General features: G+C 36.7%; 1 protein-coding gene across 1 annotated transcript; it reads right to left on the reverse strand.

The window, feature by feature from the left end:
• Positions 1 to 1,175: 1,175 nt before the first annotated feature.
• On the reverse strand, positions 1,176 to 19,440 carry LOC116420293 (transcriptional regulator ATRX-like). The gene is made up of 6 exons (XM_031944717.1): positions 19,400 to 19,440; positions 18,997 to 19,103; positions 17,076 to 17,189; positions 11,382 to 11,488; positions 10,236 to 10,300; positions 1,176 to 1,971 (listed from the first exon to the last, which is right to left on the reverse strand). The coding sequence occupies exons 2-6, from the start codon at positions 19,091 to 19,093 to the stop codon at positions 1,176 to 1,178; spliced, it is 1,179 nt and encodes a 392-aa protein (XP_031800577.1). The 5' UTR covers positions 19,094 to 19,103; positions 19,400 to 19,440.
• Between the last annotated feature and the right edge of the window lie 1,562 nt (positions 19,441 to 21,002).

Here is a 21,002-nt window from a genome sequence, read left to right on the forward strand (position 1 = left end):
CCAAAGCTGTTTGACCCACAGGCATCTCACACTCCCTTTTGTCCCCTTCACATTTACCATCCTATTTGTGCTCCCACCAATATCAGCGATTGGCACAAGCAACATCGTTGCTTGTTTCTCAGTTGAATTAGTAAATTGAAACAGGACGTGTCTTGGGAATTGCCCCCTTGGTGTTTCTTTTCTAGAAGTCATCTGTGCGTTTGCTTACCTGGCATTTCATTAGCTGTCTTGGAAATGTCTGCAGAGTTCTCTGGTATCACTAACTGCATTACACTTCTTGGTTTTTGTTTTTATTTTTAAAGCTTTTTGTTTTCAAAACATATGTATGGATAATGTTCTATTCACCCTTATGGGACCTAGCTGTTTTTCTATTATTTGTTGAAGGTCCATCAGAAATTATTTCAGTGGGGTTTGGAGAAGAGACTTTTAGGGAACTCATTTTTCTCACAAGATGCTTCCCACAGTGACCACTCACCCTCCAGAGACCACCTCACTCACAGGGTTGGTGACTCTGCTCTAGAGCCCCTTCATCAACACTGCCTGATGTTTCACTGCTGCCAAGGGTTCTGTCAATCTCGCCATGTGTAATGGGACTGTGAAACCTGAGCACATTCTCATTACAAACGATATAATTTTGATCAGCAGGGGGAGGTAGTACTGTAACCCCAACATCCCTGGTTTTAATTTAATAAGATTTGTGCCTTCCAGACTTGCCTCAATCATTTTTCACATGGCCTTGCAGGAGGGATATCACTGCATACCTCAGCCTCTGCAAGGGGCATCTCACCTTTGGATGCTAATTGGGCACAATTCACATCCATCTTCACCCTTATCAGTCAGAAGCTGTTGTGGAAGATGAGTCCTCCATCTCTAGCCCCAAATAAATTTGGGTCTCAGTTCTTTGGGACGGCAATGATGGAGTCACAGCATCTGCCCCAGCCCAAATATCCTGTCCCTTTTTCTCAGGAACTTCACTAGACCAACAGGACCCTTTAGTTTTTCCATACACATGTGGCTGCTGCTTCAGCCCTAGAAGAATCCATACCATAATCCAATCCCAGGGACATTTCCCACCCCTACCTTACCTGAGACTGTCCAAAGGGATGCACAACCTTTTGAGACTATCAGATTTCCCTGGGCCAGTTCTCCCGGACGAGCCTCTAAAAACGGGTAGGTCACAAGTCCACCAACTCCATTAAAAAGAGAGGTATTTCAAAGTAGACAACAGAAGCCTGTATTTGATCACATTTCAGGAGAACTGCGCATCTCCCCCCACCAGGGCAGAGTGACAGTAACAAGAGGCAGCATACAGAAATCAAGGAGAGGATTAGGTACCAAAACATAATAAATCTGGTTGGATAGAGCGGGTGCCGTCCCATCTCTTTAACCAATTTAATTACTTCATTAATCAGGCAATCTTCCAAGGCCTCCAGAGCATTACATATCTCCATTATCATGTATTTCATAATTTCATACTGACAGTCCCTCTCACTTGGGCTAAGTTCTGAGCAATGGAATGTTTGTTGCATATGTTTCAGCAAAGTAGCGTTTGTTTCTCTCAAGTTGTCAACCAATGCTTTTGTCTTCTCAATCAAGGCTTTTGGAATCAGTGATGTGTGAAAAGGGCGTTGTGCAGTATCAGAGGAAGGGTTATACACCTGATGTGTCTCTTCAGCGCAACTTCCATGCTTTAATTTCTCTGAATGATCACATGTGTTATCAGTCTTTTCACATACTAACTTTTTCTTTTTAGACTGCTGTTCTAAGTCTGATAAATTGTCAAATACACAGTCGCATATGGCAACCAAATCCAATAAAGGCTCTGGCTGACAAATGTAACAACTCCACTTAGTGTTCTTATCCATCACTTTTGACATCTCCTTTTTCCCTAGATTGCGCCAAATGCATTTCTTACAAAAAGCATTATGGCAGAAATCACAAAAAATTAAATCTCTGCCTTCTGCACACCATCTGAAATGTAAAAAACAAACAGAAACACTGAAGTATCATTCTTAGTCAACTGTTTAAAGTCTTTTCAAAAGGTTAATCAGGAACAATTTTACTAATTAAAAAAAATTTAATATAACTAAATATATTTCAACATATATTCTTATAAATTATTCATGTAATTATAAAAGTAAAAGCAGGAACTTATCCAATTTCTGTAAATGAAACATCTTTACAACTTTAAAATATTGCCCCAAATTAATTGTGGAATGGAAAGAACCAACAAATGAAAAGGATAAAACCAAACTTATGTAACCACTCCTGGGCCTTCCACACATGACCTTGAAAGGCAACTGAATCAGCAGCAGCTGATGCTTCCAGGGCTCTCAGTAAGGACTGAGAAACTGGTCAGAAAGTGGATCCTTAGCTGGCACTGGGTCCAGGACTCTGTTGCATTGGCCATATGGAGATCCACATTACCATCCTAAGGCAAGAACGAAGACTAGCATCCAAGGGGTAGTTCACAGATCCAGTTAAGCAAATAGAGCTTATGGTCATTCACAGATTTTTAAAGTTCAGACCAGAAAATCAGGGATTAAACCTTTCCTTAGATCATAACACCCTAGAAAAGCAGAGAACTTACAGATGCCCAGGAACAACTCTGAACTAACAGAACAAACACTTGAAGCTTGGGGCAAAGCTCTCTTCATTCAGGACCCAATTTTATTATAAAGGTAGAACTTAAGATTGATTTTTCCAGCCTATCAGTAAACAACTAAAAAGGACATGACCATAAAAAATTACTCTGGTGACAGGGAAGAGCAAAACACAAAATCAGAAAATATCAACACAGTCAAAGTATTCAAGGTCATAAAAAAATTTGAATTAGTCTAACACATCAAAAAGAATCACTGAAAAATGCTTGAAAAAAAGATCCCAACAGGAAAGGAAAGAGGTAGAAGAAAAGTTGGGGAAAATAGTGAAAGTGATGCAAGAAAATCATGAAAAAAGTTAACATCTTGATAGCAAAAATGCATTTATGAGAAAAAATATTTTAGAAAGCAAAATTGGGAATTTCACTAAAAAAAACTTCTTTAAAAAAAGAAAAGTTCACTGAAGAACACAATGCCTTGATAATTGCAATGGGACAAATGGAACTTAATGAAAATAACGTGATATTTCTCAATAGAAGATGAAAGTAAGTTTGTTAATTATGAAGCAGATATTTGCAAGCACCTTTGTGACAAAGAATATGAAGCTTTAGCTTTAATCCAGTAAATTTAAAGTAGATATGAACCCCTGAACAAGCACTTTCCCTGGCTAGTTTTTACCTACCTCACAGGATGTTGTAAGCTCAGGAAGAAGCCCATATGACTCTTATCAGTTATAACAATTTCATTAAGAGTATTCTGTTTAGAGAATGATTGTGAGGATAAAACTCCTTTGTCCATCCCTCAAACTCTGTGCATCTTTATACAATCTTTAGAGATGCTGATTATCGTATCTTTAGACAGGTCCCAGCCCTGGTCTGCCAAGTATATTCCATCTACTTCCTGGATACCCCTCACCTTTGAGCTCCCCGCCACTTCCTGTCCTCCTTGATCCTCACCAACTTGAGTTCCTACCTTTATCCCTGAGATATTCCCCAAGGTTATATTTCCTTTATCAAAGATCAGCTTATGATAAAGACCTTTGCCAAGTTTTCTTCCTGACTAAGCCCACCAGGAGGTTCTTCTTTCTCCCTCCTTCTTTCCAATGGTGCCATTGTCCTTACTCTAACTGGTGATTCTACTAAACTCCTCTGTGAATCTAACCTACCCATCAATGGCACGCTTAGGCCTCCTGCTATGTTCCTTTCCCGGATCCTTCCAAATTCCTTTCCAACTAGATGCTCTCCCAACTCTATTCCATATTGGCCACTTCAGGGGCCTATTTTATCTCTGCTTTGTAATCTCTTCTCCTAAATAACACTTTATTTTGATAGAGAATGGCCATCATGAATTTCTCTCATGTTTTTTCTGAACTTGTTTTTGCCACCACAACCTCATCACTGCCTGTTTGACTTTGGGCAAGCCACTTAATGTCTATTTGCTTTGGTTTCCTCAACTGTAACAATAGCACCTATGTTTCAGGATTGTGTGACTTAGCTTAGCAACCAGTCCTTAAACATATCAGGTATCATTATCATCATTAACATCATTATCATACTATTATTATTAGTCGAAATGTTTCTTTCCAGATCACTGATGCTAGGGTCCAAATTTCTAAGATATTTGCAAATACTAAATGTTTAGTAAACATATTTTCAATTTAAAAATTTTCAAAAACACTATCTTATTTTGCTCAACTTTATGCCAATAAATTTGATAACCTAAGTGAAATGGATGACTACCTCCAAAAATATAGACTTCCCAGACTAACAGAGGAGGAAGTAAATTGCTTGAATAGTCCCATTTCAGAAAAAGAAATAGAACAGGCAATTAAACAACTCCCTAAGAAAAAATCCCCAGGACCAGATGGATTTACATGTGAATTTTACCAAACATTTAAAGAACAATTGGCCCCAATGCTATATAAATTATTTGATAAAATAGGGAATGAAGGAGTCCTACCAAATTCCTTCTATGACACAGACATGGTACTGATACCTAAACCAGGTAGGCTGAAAACAGAGAAAGAAAATTATAGACCAATCTCCCTAATGAATATTGATGCTAAAATCTTAAATAAGATATTAGCAAAAAGACTACAGAAAATCATCTCCAAGATAATACACTATGATCAAGTAGGATTTATACCAGGAATGCAGGGCTGGTTCAATATTAGGAAAACTATCAATATAATTGGCCATGTTAATAACCAAATTAACAAAAACCATATGATCATCTCAATAGATGCAGAAAAAGCATTTGATAAAATCCAACATCCATTCCTATTAAAAACACTTGAGAGTATAGGAATAAATGGACTTTTCCTTAAAATAATCAGCAGCATCTATTTAAAACCATCAGTAAGCATCATATGTAATGGAGACAAACTGCAACCATTCCCAATAAGATCTGGAGTGAAACAAGGTTGCCCACTATCACCGTTACTATTTAATATTGTATTAGAAACGCTAGCTATAGCAATAAGAGCTGAGAAAGAGATTAAAGGAATAAGAATAGGCAATGAGGAAGCCAAATTATCACTCTTTGCCGATGACATGATGGTATACTTAGAGAACCCCAGAGATTCTGCTAAAAAGTTATTAGAAATAATCCACAACTTTAGCAAAGTTGCTGGTTATAAAATAAACCCACATAAGTCATCAGCATTCTTATATATCACTAACAAAATCCAACAGTCAGAGTTACAAAGAGAAATTCCATTTAAAGTAACTACTGATAATATAAAATATTTAGGAATCTATCTGCCAAGGGAAAATCAGAAACTTTATGAGCAAAATTACAGACCACTTTTCACACAAATTAAGTCTGATCTAACCAATTGGAAAAATATTAAATGCTCTTGGATAGGGCGAGCAAATATAATAAAGATGACAATATTACCTAAACTAATCTATTTATTTAGCGCTATACCAATCAGACTCCCAAAAAACTATTTTAATGACCTAGAAAAAATAACAACAAAGTTCATATGGAAAAACAAAAGGTCAAGAATTTCAAGGGAATTAATGAAAAAAAAATCAAATGATGGTGGCTTAGCTGTACCAGATCTAAAATTATATTATAGAGCAGCAGTTACCAAAACTATTTGGTATTGGCTAAGGAATAGATTAGTTGATCAGTGGAATAGATTAGGTTCAAGGGATAAAACAGTCAACAAATATAGCAACCTAGTCTTTGACAAACCCAAAGATCCCAGCTTTTGGGATAAGAACTTACTGTTTGATAAAAATTGCTGGGAAAATTGGAAACTAATATGGCAGAAACTAGGCATTGATCCATACTTAACGCCGTACACCAAGATAAGGTCAAAATGGGTTCATGACCTAGGCATAAAGAATGAAATTATTAATAAATTAGAGGAACATAGGATAGTTTACCTCTCAGACCTGTGGAAGGGGAAGGTCTTTATGACCAAAGCAGAACTAGAGATCATTACTGATCACAAAATAGAAAATTTCGATTATACCAAACTGAAAAGTTTTTGTACAAACAAAACTAATGCAGACAAGATTAGAAGGGAAGCAATAAACTGGGAAAATATTTTTACAGTCAAAGGTTCTGATAAAGGCCTCATTTCCAAAATATATAGAGAATTAACTCTAATTTATAAAAAATCAAGCCATTCTCCAATTGAAAAATGGTCAAAGGATATGAACAGACAATTCTCAGATGAAGAAATTGAAACTATTTCTAGTCATATGAAAAGATGCTCCAAGTCATTATTAATCAGAGAAATGCAAATTAAGACAACTCTAAGATACCACTACACACCTGTCAGATTGGCTAAGATGACAGGAAAAAATAATGATGATTGTTGGAGGGGATGTGGGAAAACTGGGACATTGATGCATTGTTGGTGGAGTTGTGAACGAATCCAACCATTTTGGAGAGTAGTTTGGAACTATGCTCAAAAAGTTATCAAACTGTGCATACCCTTTGATCCAGCAGTGTTACTACTGGGATTATATCCCAAAGAGATTATAAAGAAGGGAAAGGGACCTGTATGTGCACGAATGTTTGTGGCAGCCCTTTTTGTAGTGGCTAAAAACTGGAAACTGAATGGATGTCCATCAGTTGGAGAATGGCTGAATAAATTGTGGTATATGAATATTATGGAATATTACTGTTCTGTAAGAAATGACCAACAGGATGATTTCAGAAAGGCCTGGAGAGACTTACACGAACTGATGCTGAGTGAAATGAGCAGGACCAGGAGATCATTATATACTTCAACAACAATACTATATGATGACCAGTTCTGATGGACCAGGCCATCCTCAGCAACGAGATCAACCAAATCATTTCTAATGGAGCAGTAATGAACTGAACTAGCTATGCCCAGAAAAAGAACTCTGGGAGATGACTAAAAACCATTATATTGATTTCCCAATCCCTATATTTATGCACACCTGCATTTTTGATTTCCTTCACAAGCTAATTGTACAATATTTCAGAGTCTGATTCTTTTTGTACAGCAAAATAACGTTTTGCTCATGTAGACTTATTGTGTATCGAATTTATATTTTAATATATTTAACATCTACTGGTCATCCTGCCATCTAGGGGAGGGGGTGGGGGGGTAAGAGGTGAAAAATTGGAACAAGAGGTTTGGCAATTGTTAATGCTGTAAAGTTACCCATGTATATATCCTGTAAATAAAAGGCTATTAAATAAAAAAAAAAAAGAAACTAAATGGCACAAAGGGCAAAATGTGTCTTGTAGGAAGAAAACCAAAAGCACTTAGTGAATTTAGGGAATACTTTGTGTTAGTTATTAATAACACAAAAGACACATATATAACAGGCTTTGCCTTCAAGGAACATAGATTCCCTAGGGAGGAGACAAAGCACACACACACACACACACACACACACACATTTTAATACAGAATAAATGTGAACTAATATTGAAGGGGAAACTAGAATCCAGATACTGTAAAATAGATTGCCCTCTACCAAGAAACACCTAAGTTTTGAGTGCAATGTTTGATTTCAAAGACTGGTTTGAGGCAAATGATGGAGGAAATTCAGAAGCTGCTAAATGAAAAAGAAGAACTCCACAGATAGATCAGCAGGATAGTTCCTCCAAATCTAAGAAAATAGCATTCAATTCCATCAAAAGTAAAATAAATAAAATATCAAATATTTTGTTGCTGGGCTGGGCCCTCCTCCTGGGTTGCTATGGAAACAAGGCCTCTCTGTACCCAAGTGGCAAGGGGGAGTCTCTATGTTGATCAGCAAAGGGGTCAAGATCTGGCTGGTGCCTTGTTCTGGGGGTGAGGGGCCGACACTGAGGTCTTCTTTTGAAGGCAGGCGAGCAATCACCTTCTAAGAGATTGTTGTTTAGGGAGAAGGTGGGTCCTCACAGGTAATTGCCCTAAATTTGGAACTCTTCTTGGCCCCCTGCTGTGTAGTGTGACTACTACTACTACAATCTACCCCTACTACTAATTACTACTACTACCCACTACCTATTACTACTACCTAGTACTACTACTCCTACTACCACCTACTAATACTACTACTAATACAACATTTGACACTTGTGTACCTCTTACCCCAGTGAGACACATCTACTTCAGCTAAACTTTAATGGAAGATGGGTATTTTGAAAAGCAAATAAACAAAGATTTCAGAGCAATACAAAGGTGCAGGAACAGGAAATTTAAGGTGAACTGTCAAGTTACTGAAAATAAAATTTAATAAATTCACGTTCATAATGCCTGTTTCCACTGCCACAGGGCAGGTCATTGCAGCCATAACCACATGGCAGGTCATATTGCAGCCTTTGAAAGGGCATCAATACCAAAAGCCCCCTGATCCTTGCGCTCAGTGCCATCAATTTGGGCATTGAAAGCTAGACAGTTAGTTGTAACTAACATCTGGACCCTCCTCCAAAACCAGCCACCAGCAAGATTCTGTTACCACAGAAACCATCAGTAAGGGCCTTCCCCACCCCACCCCACCTGTGGGGCAGCCTAAGAGCTAAATAAACTCCACACCCCAGGGAGGTGATCAGGGAAAGCAGACCCCCACCACCATCCTAAGTCCTGAAAGCCAGCAGCAGGCAGCACCGAAATTTAGGATGGCACAAGACCAGAGCAGAACTACCACATAAAAAAATCTGAGTCAAAAAAAGAAGAAAGGAAATGCAAGGAAAAATAAAAAAAAAGTAGGGGGAAAGAGTTACTTTCTAAAGATAATGAAAAGTTATTATAGGAACAGGGAAGATCGAGGTATATTTATAAAAGGACAACAGTATCAAAGTGGTTATATTTGGAGTCTCAAAAAATGTAATTTGTTCTCAGATCCCTGAAAAAATCTTGGAAGAGCTTAAAAGGTATTTTTAAAAGTGTAAACTAGAAGAGAACAAGTCTAAAGGGTTAAATTGAGAGGAAATTAAGGAAGTACTTATTGAAAAGAGAGGAAGCCAAGGTCAGAGTGAAAAAATGCCAACACACTTGACTTAGGTACATCCCCAAAGGGGAGACAGAAAAACTGGGATGACCAGACTGTCATCCTTCCCAAATCTGTTTCCTGGTCCCTCTGATATGATGCAGCCCTTGCACACGATGTACTAGAGGCCCCAAGAGTGGTAGAGACCCCAGTACTTTTCGAGAAATCTCAGGCCAGATTTTGAGTAGATGCTCATCATTTGGGGAAAGGCTGAACAAAGTTGTATATGAAGGTAATGGAATATTGGTGTGATATAAAAGATGGTGATCAAGCTGATTTTAGAAAGACCTGGAAAGATTTACAAGAACTGATGCTGAGTGAAACAACCAGAACCAGGAATGCATTGTACACAGTAACAGCATGAATATGCAATGATCAACTATGAAAGACTTGGTTCTTTTCTGTGGCTCAGTGATCCAAAGTAATCCCAATAGATTTTGGACAGTAAATGCCATCTGCATCCAGAAAAAGAACTATGGAGATTGAATGTAAATCAACACATGCTATGTTCACATCTTTTTTCAGTTTTTTTTCTCTCCCATGGTTTTTCTCTTTTATTCTGATTCTTCTCTCCCAACATGATTCATAAAACAATGTGTATTAAAAATAAATTTATTTTAAAAATTTCAGAGACAACTGAAATGACTCAATAATAAAGAATATGATTGTGGCAGTTATGTTGGAAATTCAGTATGAACTAGACTTTGTTAGTATTTTTTGTGTTATGGAAACCTTTAGGGTATAATGATGCCTTTAGCATGAAATTTTTTAACTTCTTAAAAAGATTTAATTTTAAATGTCAATTACAATAAATGTATAAATTTCTTCAACGTCTAAGTTCAGAGATACCCTGAAATTCACTAAAAGGAACCCGGTTAACAATGTCTGGTAAAATCATGAGCAGCTCATGAAGACCTGAATCCAAATGAAAAATGAAACCATAACAAGTTGAATGCCTCTTTCTCTTCAATGAGAAAACATCGGTAGTTATACATTTAAAACTAGTATACCTCTCATTTTGAATATATGCTATAATCTCTGACATTTGACAACACAATGAAGACTCACTGAGAGAATAAATAAAATAAATTATAAATAAATAAAACTATTTAAGAGATCCCCAAAAGAGGAATGCTTTCTATTTTGGGAGATATATTCCTACCTGCAGTGCTTATGAGGTCTAGTAGAATCATGCCTTATGTCATCACTCGTATATATGTAGCAGCTCTAAAAAAGGAATTAACATTCAATTCTAAATGTTTTAAATCTGTTAAAATATTAACATTCACAAAGCATAAAATTTAAAATGCTTAAATCCACACTAAGCATACACTACATTTAAACATAAAACAGGTATGTTAACTTTAGTGACACTGAAAAAATGAAATATTTTGCAAAAGTAAAGAACTGCCAACAAAGTAAGGACATATCATGGGGAACAGAGGAACAAAATGTCTATGAAGAATTCACTTTGTTAACTGATAAGCTGATTTAAAGAAAATTCAAAACATGTTCAAAGGAAAAAAAAGCAAAAATGGATAAATGGAAAATAAACAGCACCCATGGAACAACAGAAAACATTATTAATACAAACAAAAACACAACTTTTGTTGCACTCAAACACACTCTATATGGTGATAGAGTCTGAAAGAGCTTACATGGAGTCCTTTCTCAAATAACTTATTCGCTTCACAGGGTTATTGTGCATCAAACAAGTTTACATGTGTACAACTCTTTATAAATCTTAAAGGGTTAAGGAAAAGAAGCTATTATTAAAACTACTTTTATTATTTCAATAAACACTGATCCCCAAAGAGGTCATTTGAAATGTTCTCCTCTCACCAGAAGTAGGAAAAATAGAGCAAAATATTACAAAAATTACCAGATACTGTCAAACATGAATAGGACTGAGTTTTTTTTTTTAATTAACAATATTCTTACTAATCAAAAAGGGTGAAAATGACCTCACTATGATAGGGTCAAGACACCTTATAGCTCACTATGACTGATCCGAACAGTATGAGCTCACAGGTCGGGCACAGATAGTCTTTGTTTGTCCTCACGTATACTAAAAACTGAAGTTTATCTAATGTAACCAATTTATTAATCAAGTCTGATTTTGTAAGTTCAGCACTTATTGCATCTCATTACTACAGCGAGAATCTTCACTTTTGAAATGAATCATTATAGAATTCATATAAATAAAAAAGATTTCTTACTCTAACAGGAGAATTTGTCCTTTATTCACAAACAAAAGGCATACTAGTTTACAGATAACAAAATCATCATCCACTTCATAACTACATACCTTACAAATAAGAACATTCAGTGCAGGATGTCTATATACTGAATCCTCATAATGGTTCACTTGCTGACCACAAGCAGTACAACACACAATCTCATGAAGTCTTTCCCCTAAACAAATAAATTATAAACATAGTCTGTTCACAAATAAAATTTAAAATTCCATCAAACCCTGGAAACGGCCAAAAAAAGATACTGAGTTATAAAAATGCAATGTCCTATTTGCTTAATCAATAGGAATTTACAAAGATATATGTATTCACATCATTTTACTGTTGCATACTTACTCAAAATTATGGATAAGTTTCATAAATTTCACAAACTAATAAATTTTGTAACTGGAAGACATCTCATCATACATTGTCCTCAATTCATTTCTGCCTCAGTTTCCTCATCTTTAAAGTGGGCTAGAAAAGGAAACAGTAAACCACTCCAGAATTCTTGTCAAGAAAGCCCCAAATGTGGCCATCAAGAGTCAGACACAAGTAACATGACAAAAACTTTAAAAGAAAGACAGAGAGTGGGAACAATAACCACAATGAAGGAACAGAAACAGATGAACCATTAGTAGGAGAAATAGAAGGCCAGCTGGGGAAGGAAAGCAAGTATAGTTAGAATGGAAAATATTGCAGGCCTTTAAAAATCAAAATGATGGGTTTATATTTTTTTGCTAGAGACTAATTAGGTAAAGAAATAACAGAGGTAAATCAATCACTAAGGAAAATTATTATAGCAACAAAGATGTGGAGGACTTGAATTAGAGTGCTCAATGTAGGCGATTGCTCAATAGTTGTAAACAGATATTTGAAAAAGATTAGGACAGAAATGAGTTATCGAGTTTCTGCACTGTTAAGCTAGTTAAAAATGAAAATGAGGACACCACAAGAGAATGGTGAGGTATAAAAAAGAGGATGGATAAGGAATTAAAGACAGGGCATAATAAGACAATTGTAATGGAACAGCAGACTCCAAAGAAAGAACATCCCAGAGAAGTCATATGATTATCTTCACAGATGCAGGGAAATACCTTTCCAAACAAGACCTAGTCGTTCCTATTAAAAAGCACTAGGGCATAATAATAAATGCATTTTGTATTAAAGTGATAAGTAATATTTATTGAGGGAAAAGCATCATAATGTCCAAGGAAAAGGCGAGACAGAAGAGATCCTGGGAGATCCACGAGCATTTGCTGGGTGGAGGAATGAGTGCCCTCTAACATAGATCACCACATGTCACCAGATTACAAGAGTTGTGAGCAATGGCCGAGTGTATGAAATGTATGGCTCTGGTCCAAGCAATAATAAGAGGAAGAAAACTGCAAATGCAAAGTATTTTTATAAAGAAAATACCATGGAAAGAGAATTCTGGAAGACAGGAAAGCACATCAGAAAATCAAATTTCCTTTACATAGAAAAGACAGAATATTGCCTCACAGAGTAGAGGAAATAAACAAGTCAAACAATTGTTCTAAGACAATTTGAAAAACTCAAGAAAGACTCTGCCTCCAAGGAAGAAGGGGAATGGAGCAAATTATCTTACACAAAAGTGGAAAACAAGAAGAGCTTTTACAATGAGGAAAAATGCATGAACGTCACTCCTGCTGGAAGTGGATCAGAGAGCCTAACAGCCCGGATTGCTTATAGGAACCCATCTAGTTCTGCAGGTAGGGAAGAAAGAAGGGAAAGAGGGTCTGTGGAAGAGAGGAGCATAAACTAAGAGGACAGGGTGAAAGAAGGATAAAAGGGTAAGTGAGGGAAAGATAATTTGAAGGGAACTACACAGTAACCTAACTGCAAATATGAATGGGATAAACCTAAACACAAAACATAAGTGGATGAAAAAGTAAAAAATACATTGGAAGCAAAGAGACACACACAGAGTAAAGGTAAGGCCTGGAACAGAGGGTAGTAATTATGATTTCTGATAAAGTATAAGCAAAAACATGTCTAATTAAAAGATATTAGGAAATGACTTTTCACTAAGAAGTAACATAAAAAATGAAATAGTATCAACACTATACACATGCACCAAGTGATGCAATATCTAAATTAATTAAGAAAAAGTTAAATGAGTTATAAGGGAAAAGCAACAACACTATACAAATGAGGGCCCTCAACTTTCCATTTTGAGAACTAAGTTAATCAAAACAAACAAAAAAGAAGTTAAAGAGATGAACAATATTTTTAAAAGTTAGAACTCTGGAGAAAATGGAATGGTAGAACTGAATGAATGTTCACTCAGTGGTACAGGGCTGCACAAAGCAGAACTGAATGAGCCCAGGAGAGAGGCATGAGATGGGCAAACCAAACATGACATTGCCATAATGAGAACCACACAGCGGCTGCTCTAAGGGACTACGGTCCTGGGACAGTATATATCAAGGAACGAAGGGATTACAGCCAAAACTTTCATATCCAGCAAGTGAAGGATAACTCTGAACTAAGAGAAGGAATATTCCATGAGCTGCCAGGCTTTCAGGTTTTTGTTGGAAAGACACATATAAGATCCAAGAGAAACATCCAGTGAGCATCAGGGATGAATTACTAGGGACTCAGTCAGGCGAGACTATGTGTTTCCTATGTGGAGATGTACACCCTATGTCTGTGACTGTCATTAGTAATTAGTTTGAGAGAAAGCCAGAGGCAGAGAAGAAGATGATGTGATTCTGAAAAGCAAAATGGTGAAGGACAAGTTAAAAGGAATAACTCCATTTCACAGATGAGGGGCAAGAGCAGGGAATTAGACAGGTGAGGAGGACTGATGTTTCTGGAAGCCTACTCATATCAGAAATGGGTTAATGAAAGGATGGTACATGTACATCTATAAGGGGATAAAGAAATAAGTGGGAATAGGAAGGTTTGTAGATTAGTCATAATGGAAGAAAGAGAGACAAAACAATGGGTAGGGGGAAGAATAAGGGAGGGATTCTTGGGCAGTATAAGTACTAGCAAGGCCAGGGGGCAGATAGTAATAAAGCAGGGGAGCTGGAAGATAAGAAATAAGAGATGCACACAAAAATAATAACAGTAATCAGGAGCAAAACTTCTTGAAAGATTCAAAGTACAGAAATCTACATTACGTGCCAGTCATGTTAACAACGTCTTAGATGTATAGATGTACATATGTATGTGTATACACATTATATATACATATATCTGTACATACATACACACACATATATATATATGCATATACACACACATACTTACTGCAGCCTGCTTGACTGAATGTGCAAGGGAGGAAAGGTGGAAAAGGATAAAGTAAAAAGTACACAACAGAGAACAAAAGAAAACCTACTAGGAAGAAGACACACAGTTATGAGTATAATGTCCTTCATTATTACATAGGTTTTCTTAAAATGGAATTTTGAACCCTCCCTGCCATTCTGCTATGCAAATGACAGTTTTTTTCTTTTTTAGCTTCTTTTAAATATTTAAAGTTTTAAACAAAAACTTTTTTTAAAGAAAGATTTGATACACTTGAACATATTTAACATGTATGGGACTACCTGCTATCTAGGGGAGAGGGTGGGGGGAAGGAGGGGAGAAGGTGGAACAGAAGGTTTTGCAAGGGTCAATGCTGAAAAATTATCCATGGATATGTTTTGTCAATAAAAATCTATAATAATAATAATAATAATAAATGAAAGGTTTGGACTGAACTGAGTAGAAGAGATCAAGTCTAAAATAATAAAACTGTGTAGGGAGAGATAAAAAAGAGCAAATATTTCATACAAATGAGAAACAAAAGGAAGAACTGATAAGCTGGGGGGAGTCAGATAGTGCAAGAACCTCACTGTTGTTACCAGGAAGGAAAGAAGAAGTCTTAGAAGGGAGAAGGAGTAGGAGGGCAAGGTGGCAGGAAGAAGTAAAACAGCAACGAAGAGAGAGAGGGCAAATGGGGTGGAGGAGGAGAGTTGGGAAATTGGAAGGAGGAAAATACAAGCATCAATTTACTCATAAGGCAGAAAGGGAGAACAGACTAAACTGTTGTTTACAACAGTTACAACAGCTTGTTGCTTTCAAGCAAAAGGAGACATGTGTGTGTGTGTGTGTGTGTGTGTGTACATAATACCTATCATATAAAAATGAGATATGCACAGATAAAATAAAGAGTAAAAGCAGAATGTATTACATAAGAAAAAACTGGAATGTTAATCGTGATTTTTAATATATTTTCAAAAGGAAGAGAAACAAAAAGAAAACCTCACAGACAGCAGAATCTCAGAGTTTCAGACACAACTGATCAGCAAATTTAGATGGGGGAGAAAGAAAATGCATTTACAAAAGGGATCAACAAGAAAGTAAAGGTGAATTCCAAACAGCAGGAGCCAAAGCAAACAGAAAGATTTTTTTAAAAATGTAACCTACTTTCTAACAGGTTCAAATAAAACCCAAAAAGCACTTCATCATCATTGTGGCAAGATTTCTGTTAGTTCAGAATGAAGCAAGCTCCCAATGAAAAGAAAAATTAACCTTTTTCCAAGCACAAACCATCCTGAAATGATTCATGGTGACCAAAAATTGACTATATTTGCTAGGAATAAAGAGCTGCAACTTTTGAGAAAGATAGCAAAGTAATTTGATTACAGTGCTGTATGAAACATTTGGATAGAAAGGTCAGGCTGATTATTTCCTGACAGAACACTAGACTGGGCTACAGCCCATCTGCTAATGCCAATTTGCTTGTATCAAAGGAAATCAGAAGTAGGCCACAAACAAGGGTTTTAGGAACATTTTAAATCTTATAGAATAAAACTGGTACTTATTTATTTGACTTAAAAATTTTAAGGAAGAAGTTTGGGAGCAAAGGGAGAAGAATATTGAAGTATTAAACTATTCAAATAAAGGTAGATTGCAAGTTACTTCCCCTTTAGACTACAATGTTTTTGTTTTGGTTTTTGGTTTTTTTTTGTTTTGTTTTGTTTTTTGAGAGAAAAGGATTCTGTTTTACCTTTCCTTGCATTCTTAGTGCTCAGCATAACACCTGGTAAATAACAGGTGCTTAATAAATGTTTATTGATTGATAGTTTATCGATAGTTTCCTCACTTCTTAAGTCCAATAGTCTTTATCCTTCCATTATTTTCCAAAAATTTTGTCACTTGATTGCTCCCTCTTCCTATTTCTTCTTTTTTGCCTGTCACATTATTTTGCCATCATTCTCCTACTCCTAATCCTTTTAGTACCTTTCCAGATGTTTCCCATCTCTCTACCATTATTTCTCCTATTTTGCTCATTGGCCATTTCCCTAAGTATTTTATTCTCCACGTTCCTGTACTACTTTTTCCTCAAAATCATGGACATCTGTGACCTGAGGCACCATCAGCAAAGGCCCCATGCCTGAATGTCACCATCTACACCCTGGCCACCAACCCCCCACCACTCCCCCCATCCCAGGGAATAATGTTAGCCTGAACACTCCTGGTTTGCTTGCAGAAAAATACCTCTCACCCAGGGTCCTTACACCTCCATCATAGACACAGGAATTGTCACTCCATTTTTATCTCCATCACAAGAAGAACATATTTTTCCTCAATTCTTTATGGTTACAGAAAGTGTTCTATTTCTTTTTCAATGTTCTTTCCAATTACAATATTGTAGTCTCTTTGTATTAGTGCATATCTTTCAATGATTTTCAACATTCTTTATACTTTATACAAGATATCCTTTGAAATTAATTTTAAACTAAACTACTTACCAACATGTCTTTTGGAATTTTTTGTTTTCATTCTACTTTTGTGTCTAACTTCGGGCTCTTGGAAATCATCTTTGTCTTCCTCCTTCTTTGGTTCTGGTTGTACAACCACATTACCTACAATTTAATAACAATCATGATGCTAATTATGTGAAAACACTGAATCCACCCAGAATATCAGAATTAAAAACAAAGTTTTAAAAACCACTGGATAAAATAAAATGACAAGTTTGTTCCAAGATGCTAAGGGACTTCATCACACCCTCTTACAATCTGGAAGTTTCCAAAACCAGAACTGTGATATTCAAAATGAAATTCTTGAGAAAAACGCCACAGGAGGAAGGTGGAGCGGTAATATTCTGTTTTTGTTCTTCTTCCCAAACTAAGATTTTAGTGGGAAAAGCCACTCCAAAGATTTAGAATTTCCCACGTCCTTTTAGAACCTTAAGCTTTATTCTCCAAGACCAAAGGTTCAGAATATTCCCTGCCCTCTGGCCTAACTTCAAAGCACTGGTAACAAACACAGAAAATCAGGTCTCAAGAAGCTCTCATTCTCATCAGTGACAGCACACAAAGGAGAGTGATCTGTAAATCAGACTGTCATTTAGCTTCTGTCTGTTGTAATGCAGGAGCCAAGTGACAGTGACTGCTGGAGATCCAACCCAGACCTGCAGAATGGATCTCCTCCTGTGAGAGGATGATACAAGGAGACTGAGAGGCAATTGCTATTCTCTGACCACTCTCTTCTTTCCTCGGCTTCCAATTTATCTCATTCCCAGTCCGCAACACCTGTGTCAGCAAAGGATTCCTTGCAACTCCTTCAGATATGATGGAACAGCTGTGGAGGACCTTGGAGAATTGACCTGTCCCTTAACCTCTGTCTGCCTCAGTTTCCTAATTTGTGAAAATAGGGATAATGCCAGACAGCTGATGTTGGCCTGAAATTCAAGAGGTATAGTGGGCTTTTGATACATAACTCAAGATGCCATCTGTATATACATGAAAATTAAACCCTTTAGTGCAGAATACTCACCAAGAGAAATGAAAGGCCCCAAAGCCGAGAAGTAGATGTGCAATATAAATAATAAGCAAGCAAAAAATGAAAGAGACTGAAGAACAGAGAGAGGTAGGAAAATGAGTCCAAGAAAAGAGGAGTATCAATTGCAGCATAGAGCTAAAAATAGGATTAGGACTGAGGTGGAGGTTAGAAGGACAACTATTAGATTTGGCAGCTCAAGTGCCCTTGGACACTTTGGCAAGAGCATTTAGGTGTCTAGGTCTACAACTGCAGGAAAATAAGGCAAAACCTGAATGAAGTAGAAGGCCAAAGCCTTGAAGGAAAAAAGAGATGAGCAGGAAGTGAGGCGCCCCTCCCTGCTGAGGTAAGTTCAAAGCTCACGTATATGGCTGACACACTCCAAGGTCAGTGTCTAGGTTAACAGTGGGTAGAAAATGAAGATGAATATTAGAAGCAGACCCCAAAGTCAGGAGACAATCCAAGAAGTGGCAAAAAAAGGTCAAAAGTTCCCCAAGATAAAAGCCAGCAGCTTTTAACTTGAAAACAAAAAAACAAACAAAAAAACATAAAAATCATCTTTAAAAAACCTCCCTATTCCAAAGCCATTTCAAAAATGACTAATTTGCCAGGTAGTTTAAGTTAAAGGCCTATATACCAAAAAGACTATGAATGTCATATAATGACATGATTTTGAGTAAGTCATGTTATTTTTTCGTACCTGTTTCCTAATCTGTACTTTCAAGGATTTAGATGAATTCTAAAATCCCTTCTGGCTATGAATCTAGTTCTTCTATGATTAAAACTTTATGATAATGAAAATTAGTTTTATACAAATAAGACCAAATTTTCTACCCATAACCAGGAGTGTTAACTTTCAAATATGTAAAGAATTATGATACAACATACCTTCTGAGAAGCTTTTTGTCACAAGAATATCTGAATTTTCATCTGAATGAAATGGACTGATAGATTCATGTACCGTCTTTCCATCATCAGAGTCCATATGTTCTTTCCTAAAGAAAATTTAAAATCTATGTTTATACTTAAAACAAGTGAAAGTTTTCAGAAAACTGGCTTCCTTGGTGAGTGTTAATAAAGTTGATATGAAAATATTTCAAGCAATATTCATATTTCATACCCAACTTAGTACTAACTTGCAGCACTTCATACCTTGCATTTTTCACAAAGATATAGAAGGAGAAATAGTAGAAAAAAGAGACATAAAGACAGCAGTTAGATGGACAACATCCTTGACATATTTGTACTTTTAAAGTAAATCCACATATTTTGGTCAGAAACACTAACTGACCTCTCAGGGCATGATGGCTTCAGTTCTTCAGAATGGCCACTACCCTGAAAAGAAAAACCAAATACAAGTGTCAGTGAATTCACGGTTTTTGTTTTTCAAGTGTATACAACTCTTTGTGACCTTCATGTGAGGTTTTCTTGGCAAAGATATTGGAGTGCTTTGCCATTACTTCTCCCACTCATTCTACATGGGAGGACACTAAGACAAACAGGGTGAAGTGACTCACCCAGGATTATACCATGAGTAAATTTGTGAGGTCAGATTTGAACTCAGGAAGATAAGATTTTCTGAATCCAGGCCATTCTGTACTAAGTCACCTAGCTATCCAAAGGTGTTCTTGTTCAGTCATTGTGTCAGACTGTTCATGACATTATCTAACAGATCCCTGAGTTTACTTCACTAAATTACAGAACAGACTTTCCAATTGTATTGAGATAAGCACAGGAGATAGAAAGAGGCAAAAAGATGGTCCCTGTACTCAAGAAGCTGACAAGCTAATAGCAAGATAACAAGCAAATATAATAAATAAGCTATATGCTGGATACATGGGGAAAGTTCACAAAGGGAGACAATGGGATTATGAGGGACTAGGGAAGGTTCCTGAGAAGGCAGGATTTTAGTTCAGACTTAAAGGAATAGAATCAGTGGCTAGAAATGAGTAAGGAGGGCATTGCAGGGATGGGGAAAATTTGGAATAGCCAGAGAAAAAGGGTCTTGTTCAGAGAATGGCCAGGAGGCCAGTGTAACTGTATTATAGAGGGTGATGGGTTTTGAATGGCCAAGCATTTTGTAGTTGGTCTTGCCACTGTAGTTTATTGATATGGGGTGGGGAGTGGGGGAGCTAAGGAATAGAAAATGACATCATTGAAACTGTGTTTTAGGAAAGTCACTGTAATGATTGAAAGATTATTAGAGTGGAGTGGGTAAAAACTTCCATAGTCTAGGTGTGAAATTATAACGAGGGCCTGTACAAGGGGAAAGAAAGGGAGTATTTGAGAGGGGTTAAGAAGGTAAAATCAATATGCCTGGACAACAACTTGGATATGGAGGGTAAGAGACAGTGAGAAGGTGAGAATGACTTCCTAGTCTGTAAGCCAGTAAGGTGATAGTATCCTTGTCAGAAACAGGGAAGATAAGAAAAATAATCTTACACATACTAGGTTTAAGATGTCTCCTTCACACGCAATTCTAGACATGTGAAAGGCAGGTGGAGGTAGAAAGTGAGTTTGCACTTTTGTCACATTATAGAATCTATTGTCAGGAGACATGTTTTTGCTGAGTGCCTGAGCTCTTCCCATTATTTGCCCTTTTCTTTTGTCCATTTCCCAGTCTCTTCCCTATTTCAACTACACTAATAACTAACTTCAACTAACAGAGTAAGTGCAAGGACCCTAAACATCTCATCTATTATTTCTTGGATCAAAGGACTTTTCAGATCTTCTCCCCACTTTTCTCTCTCTTTTCTATTGTTCTTTGTTTACTTATGAATAAATTAGCAACCATTAATTTTTAATATTACCCTGTATCCTATTCTCTCATCTAAAAAAGTTTCATCTTTGTCCATGCATATGTTTATCTACAACTTACTAATTTGGCTAATATA

This window comes from Sarcophilus harrisii, chromosome X (assembly GCF_902635505.1).
Source record: "Sarcophilus harrisii chromosome X, mSarHar1.11, whole genome shotgun sequence".
Lineage (NCBI taxonomy): Eukaryota > Metazoa > Chordata > Mammalia > Dasyuromorphia > Dasyuridae > Sarcophilus > Sarcophilus harrisii.

Coding starts and splice junctions, on each gene's coding strand:
- LOC116420293 (XM_031944717.1), bottom strand. CDS start 19,093: ATGGACTCTGATGATGGAAAGACGGTACATGAATCTATCAGTCCATTT. Junction 17,190..18,996: donor GACAAAAAGCTTCTCAGAAG/GTATGTTGTATC, acceptor ATTAAATTGTAG/GTAATGTGGTTGTACAACCA. Junction 10,301..11,381: donor TGAATGTTCTTATTTGTAAG/GTATGTAGTTAT, acceptor TTCCTTTTTTAG/AGCTGCTACATATATACGAG.